The sequence below is a fragment of the Nycticebus coucang genome, chromosome 14 (genome assembly GCF_027406575.1).
Source record: "Nycticebus coucang isolate mNycCou1 chromosome 14, mNycCou1.pri, whole genome shotgun sequence".
NCBI classification, from domain to species: Eukaryota; Metazoa; Chordata; class Mammalia; order Primates; family Lorisidae; genus Nycticebus; species Nycticebus coucang.
In genome coordinates this window covers 61232607-61239566 of record NC_069793.1, presented here as the reverse complement: position 1 = coordinate 61239566, position 6960 = coordinate 61232607, and the positions used below count along the sequence as shown (strand labels likewise).

General features: G+C 36.7%; 1 protein-coding gene across 2 annotated transcripts; it reads left to right on the top strand.

Moving 5' to 3' along the window:
• The first annotated feature begins 2834 nt into the window (after positions 1-2834).
• On the top strand, positions 2835-6381 carry LOC128565728 (vasculin-like). Of its 2 annotated transcripts, XM_053562426.1 has the most exons (3): positions 2835-4481; positions 4542-5083; positions 5200-6381. In XM_053562426.1, exons 1-3 carry the CDS (start codon positions 4004-4006, stop codon positions 5554-5556), a joined length of 1377 nt encoding a protein of 458 aa, XP_053418401.1. In that variant the 5' UTR covers positions 2835-4003; the 3' UTR covers positions 5557-6381. The 2 variants fall into 2 exon arrangements, with proteins under 2 accessions (XP_053418401.1, XP_053418400.1); XM_053562425.1 differs by having other exon boundaries at positions 2835-5083.
• Positions 6382-6960: the final 579 nt, after the last annotated feature.

Sequence of the window (6960 nt, the reverse complement as noted above, 5' to 3'; positions counted from 1 at the left end):
AACCTTATCTTGCTACTACAACCCTATTTCCTAATATAGTAGGCACTAAATGAAATATTTGTAGAAAGAAAGAAAGAAAAGGTGGAAAAGAAGGAGGGAGGGAGGGAAAAAAGGGAGTTTGGATTAAAGACATGGATAATAGTTCATTGTCATGGAAATTTATAATGTTTTGCTCACCTAAATATCCAAGAAGAGGGTGAATGTGGAATAGGATTTTAGAATCCTTCACCATTATGACAAATGAAATTACCCATACTGGTGAATAGACTCTTGATTGTCCACAAAACTGTTTAATCCTTAGACTTCTCCACCTTGGTTCATTTTATAACCAAGACAATCTCTGCCAGAACAGAATCTTCAATACCCAGGACAAGAGAGGATGTTCAGGTAAGATAAGCTGAATATACAAATAAATTTTCAATTTCTTCCCTTCCTTAATCTTGCACATCTAATCTTACCAAAAGGTTTTGTAAATTTTATCTCCAAATGTGTTCTCAGCTGTACATTGTTTGTCAAATACTCTTGTTGAGAATCCTAACCTAAGCTCTCTCACCTGATGAGTTCCAGGGTCTCTGCCCTGGACTCTCATTCATTTATTGTCTGTGTAAGATCAGAATGATTCTCAGACTTATTGCAGAGGTGACACAGCCTTCATGAGTTTCCACTTACCTGTCTCTCCTGCTTCATTCTGAGTACTCTAGACAAACTGGCTTCTTTAATTTCTCCTCAAATGTATAGAACTCGAACCAAAACTAGTATTCTCTTGTGCACTTTCTCCTATTCATGAAAGATTCTTTCCCAACTTCTTTGAATGGCTGGCTTCCTCTTACCTTTCAAGTCTCTGTATGACTAGTTCCTCCAGAAAGATACACTCTGACTACCCTTCTAAAAATTATAATCATCTTCCTGCTATATGTACTAACAAAACATCTTGTTTATTTCCTGGATGAAACATATTTTTAAAATTATGTATGTCATAATGATGGAGAATAGGAGTTAAGATTGCAGGCTCTAGAAAGACTGGTTTAAATCCCACCTCCACTCCACCACTTGCTGGCTAGCAATCTGGAACTAGGCACTTAACATTTCTATGCTTCAGTTTACTCAATGTAAAATAGATATTATTAATAATAGTACCTGCTTTATAAAGCTGTTATAAGAATCAAATAAATTTAATTATTTAAATTTCAGGTGTATGTGTGAAAGTTATAGAACAGTGACTAGTTTTCAGTAAGTGCTCTGTAAGAGTTAACTATTACTTCCAAGATCTGTCATCTCTGCTGTCTTTTAAGCTCTGAGAGAAGGAAACATATCTAATCTTATTCACCATTGTATTCTCAGCACTAAACAAAAGTTCTGACATAACTATTCAGTAAATATTTATTAAAGGAATGAATTATAAAAAGCTATTTAATAACTTGGAAAGCTGCATGATGTATTACCAAGATAAAAAGGCAGGTTGTAAAAGTAAAATTTTATTAGACTATGTGGAAAGACAAAATCATGCTATCTGGGTCAGAGTTACTTTTATCATTTTATATTTCTATTTTACCTATTTACATTATGTATAATTTGCATAAATAGAAATTACTATTACTATTATAAGAGTTAAGTCTTTACAACTATAGTTACCAAAGATATATACACTTGATTGCATAAGAATCAGCAACAACGACAAAAATCTACAGGAAATGAAATAAGAATTTGTACTGTCACTAGGGGTAGCAGTTTCCCAATAGCAGTATTCCATTCAGAAAACATAATGGAAAAAAATTCTATTCAAAATTACAACAAGAAAAATGTAATGTTTAAATAAACCCAGATGTGAGGGACTATATCTAACAAATCAGTGTAACCTAATTCTTTGTACCCTCGATAAATTCCAAACAATAAAAATTAAATTAAATTAAAAAGCTCAAATGTGTAGGACTTATTTAAAGAAGCTAATTTTTTTTTTTTTTTTTTTTTTTTGTAGAGACAGAGTCTCACTTTACTGCCCTCGGTAGAGTGCCGTGGCGTCACACGGCTCACAGCAACCTCCAGCTCTTGGGCTTACGTGATTCTCTTGCCTCAGCCTCCCCAGCAGCTGGGACTACAGGCGCCCGCCACAGCGCCCGGCTATTTTTGTTGTTGTTGCAGTTTGGCTGGGAACCAACCACCCTTGGTATATGGGGCCGGCGCCCTACTCACTGACCCACAGGAGCCACCCAAGAAGCTAATTTTTTTAAAACTTTAATTTTTATATTTTCTTTTATTGTTGGGGATTCATTGAGGATACACAGAACCAAGTTACATTGATGTTTTTTGTTAGATAAGGACCCTATTATAACTGTGTCCTGACCCCCAAAAGTGTACCACACCTCTTGCCCCCCACCCCCTTCCTTCCCTTCTGTTCTCCCCACCCCTACCCCCACCGTGTACCAGGACATTAATTGTCCTTATATCAGAATTGAGAACATAGGATTCTTGCTTCTCTATTCTTGTGATGCTTTACTAAAATGAATGTGTTCTACATAATTTTTTACAGAGAAATAGGTGAAACTGAGTAAGTGAAAACATTCTATATGTTAAAGGAAAGTCTGTCTATTCTAAATTTCTTAATTCTCATCCAATATAAAAATATAATGGAAAGCAATCAAAATTTCATTTGGCCTTTCCTAAAATTCAGCTATAAAGGGTATTTGGAAAAATAAAGAAACAAAATATAAAGAGACAAAATTAGCCAATGGTATTTTGCAAGCCAATCGTTACACTGTTTGTCATTAAAAGTTTAATAATTGAAGAAGTGCAGTTCCAGTAAAGGAAATTAAAAAAAAAGAAGAAAGGATTTGCGGATCGGGTCGGCGCCATTATGGGACTGAGACTGGTTGTGGGGGAGGGAAAAGCGGCAAAAGGGGATTATTCAAAGTACCGAAAACCTCCTCCCGGGATCGAGCGCAGCGGCACCCCCAGGCCAGGGGCACCTCTGGTGGGGCAGAAGGTGATTGAATTACTCAGATATGAAGATCATCTTCTAGGTTTTGTGTAAAAGGCCCGGATAATTTCAAGTGGCCATTTTGGAGTTACAATGTTTTTGGATAATTTTGCCCCAGAAGTTTATTAAAATTGGCAAGAGTCGTCTTTGAAGTGAATTGATAGTAGTGAACAATTGAACAAACTACTTAAAGGGAGACCCAGGCGTTTCTTCGGTATTTTTGATTCAAGCGGATTATATAACTGGTTGAAGTATTTCAGCTGGTGGTATTTTTTTTTTTTGCCCCCTCCCTTCCCTGTTGTTGGTGTTCTTCAGCCAAAACTGTAAGATATGTTTGAGTTGTATACTGAATAGTTTCACCAGTTTCAAATGACTGTTTAAATATTGCTGAAGTTTCATGGCAGTTTATTTTTACCCTTATTAGCAGTTTTAGGAATTTTTGACCTCAGTCCTTTTCATGTCACAATGGGACAGCTTTTCTAAATGAATACATTGAAAGAATACAGAATTTTTTTCCTTTTATCTTTTATTTACATGGAAATTTAAGATGTTGCTGTTTCCCAGCAGCATGGTAGTATTGAGATAGCTATGTGTGTCTCTGTATGTCATGATATTTAGGAATGCTCTTCAGATGTGAAATTTTCTTTTTGTTTTTGCTTTTTGGCTCATAAATTGGATATTTCATCTGGAGTGGATAAGTACAACCGTGGCAAGTACATGGAATAACACAGAAGACTTCTTGATCTTAAATCCAAAGAACTTGGCTAATTCTGGAGATAGCCATATGAAAACTTTAAAACAGAAGTATGGGTAGCTGACTTGAAGTAACTCTATGTCAAATAGTCATAGGTTAAGTATCTTCAGAGAACTTGCATATTATTTCAGAGGATACAAAATAAAAAAAACAAACTGGAAAACATAAAGATTACAGAGAAAAAACCAACACCTTCCTGTGCAGTCCTCTTGGAATTTGGACTTGCCATGAGGTGTTGAAGCCTTGTTTCACTGAGTTGGAGAGACTGGACCTAAATGGCGCAGCATGACTTTGCTCCAGCCTGGCTTAATTTTCCTACTCCACCATCATCAACAAAGTCGTCATTGAATTTTGAGAAGCATTCTGAAAACTTTTCATGGACAGAAAACCGATATGATGTGAATCGTCGACGACACAACTCTTCAGATGGCTTTGATTCTGGTGTTGGACGTCCTAATGGAGGTAACTTTGGAAGGAAAGAAAAAAATGGATGGCGTACACATGGAAGAAATGGTACTGAAAACATAAATCATCGAGGGGGATACCATGGTGGAAGTTCCCGTTCTCGTAGCAGTATTTTCCATTCTGGAAAAAGCCAAGGACTACATGAAAACAACATACCTGACAATGAAACTGGGAGGAAAGAAGACAAGAGAGAACGCAAACAGTTTGAGGCTGAGGATTTTCCATCTTTAAATCCTGAATATGAGAGAGAACCAAATCAGAATAAATCTTTAGCTGCAGGTGTATGGGGCCTACACGCCCAGACACACACATACCCAACCAAAAAAATCTCCCAAGCTCCTCTCTTAGAATATCCTCCGAATCCTAAATCTAGAGCTCCAAGGATGCTGGTCATTAAGAAAGGTAATACAAAAGACTTACAGCTATCTGGATTCCCAGTAGTAGGAAATCTTCAGTCACAGCCAGTTAAGAACGGAACTGGTCCCAGTGTTTATAAAGGTTTAGTCCCTAAACCTGCTGCTCCACCTACAAAACCTACACAATGGAAGAGCCAAACTAAAGAAAATAAAGTCGGGACTTCTTTCCCCCATGAGTCTACATATGGTGTTGGCAACTTTAATGCTTTTAAATCAACTGCCAAGAATTTTAGTCCATCAGCAAATTCAGTGAAAGAGCAGCCTCGTCTAACCAAACTGACACGAATGCGCACTGATAAGAAGAGTGAATTTTTGAAAGCATTGAAAAGGGACAGAGTAGAAGAGGAACATGAAGATGAAAGCCATGCTGGCTCAGAGAAGGATGACGACTCCTTTAATTTACATAACAGCAATAGCACTCACCAAGAAAGGGATATAAACCGGAACTTCGATGAAAATGAAATTCCTCGGGCGGCGCCTGTGGCTCAGCGGGTAGGGCGCCGGTCCCATATGCCGGAGGTGGCGGGTTCAAACCCAGCCCCGGCCAAATTAAAAAAAAAAAAAAAAAAGAAAATGAAATTCCTCAAGAGAATGGCAATGCCTCGGTGATTTCCCAACAGATAATTCGTTCTTCAACCTTCCCACAAACTGATGTTCTTTCAAGTTCACTTGAGGCAGAACACAGATTGTTGAAGGAGATGGGCTGGCAAGAAGACAGTGAAAATGATGAAACATGTGCTCCTTTAACTGAGGATGAAATGAGAGAATTCCAAGTTATTAGTGAACAGTTACAGAAGAATGGTCTGAGAAAAAATGGTATTTTGAAAAATGGCCTGATCTGTGACTTCAAGTTCGGACCTTGGAAAAACAGCACTTTCAAACCCACAATTGAGAATGATGACACAGAGACAAGTAGCAGTGACACATCAGATGACGACGATGTATGAAGGATTTCCTAACAGCTTTAGAAATTTTAGTGTGATACATCTTTCATACAGTTTGGGGTGAATTGTAAAAATGAAGAACTATAATTTATGTAGTGAAATACCCCATTAGAAGATTTTTGGGGGGGACTTCAATATGAAGAAAACCAAGAATGTTGTGTTGGGCTGTGTTGAACATTATTTCTCTGTAAATGAATGTTGTAGAAATGAGGACTTTGGTTGATCCAGCATTGACTTTCTTCATCACTGCAGCATTTCTCTGACTAGCAATGTGACGATGTAACAAATGAGATTTTCTCATTTAATAATAAAAAATTGTGTAATGTTTTGCAAAGCTTCTGTCTTAAAATGTCCAGGTCTTAAGAAAAAAGGCAGCTTACACTGTTTTGCTTGCAGAGTCATATCTTTTCGTACAATGGAAATCCTCAAGTCCACTTTGTGTGCTCCTCCAACCCTCCCCCAAACAAACAAAAAGGAAAATGTAGCATGTTGGCTAAAACTGGAGCAAAATGCACTAAAACATTAATTTCCTGAACTCAAATGTTGTACTAGTCACCTTTAAAATATAGATTGCTCTTTAGCCATTTGTAGTGCAGTAAATGTTACAGGAAAGACTTGCCACATTTTCTTCCAAATTTTAAGAGGTGATTTTCAAGAGCTTTATTTGGGTATGTTGTCAGACCAGGATTTTCAGAGTTGATGGAAAAGAGTCTTGTGGGAAAACTTATTTTGATAAATTATTACACATGCAGAAAAACTGATCACACTGACTGGATCTGTCCACAACATGGAAAATAAACTGGATTTTCAGAAAAAAAAAAAAAAAAAGAAGAAAGAAAGAAACAGAAACACACATATATTTGCAGGTCGTGGTAAAGAAGATACTTAGTTACAATGTAATACCTGCAGGACTCCTGTACAAACACTTTTAATACCACACATCCTACCCAACTCCACTTTGTGGGGGATAAGGATTAAAGCATAAATTAGATCACCTTGATTTATTACATTGTATAAGAAAGAGTATGGCTCTGAAGTTAGACTAATTTCAAACCCTGCCCCTAATATGAAGAAGCTTTATAACTTTAAGCAACATGCTTCCCTCTCTACAAGCTTTAGCTCTCCTCATCTGTGAAACAACCTGCAGTTAAGGACTATTGTATTGAATCAGACTACAGAGCTTGAAAGAAGATCTAAAATATAGTAAATCTTCAATAGTGTTAGCAATTATTAAAATTAAAAATAAATAGCAAAGCCCTAAAATATCTAAAAATATATACAAGCATATGTTTATGATGGCGGTATCAAGGTGAATATCCCAAATAAATAAATCATAAATCACTTTCTATTCTTTGTATAAAACATTTCCTTTAAATTGCTGTCCACCTAAGTATTTTTGATGTAAAT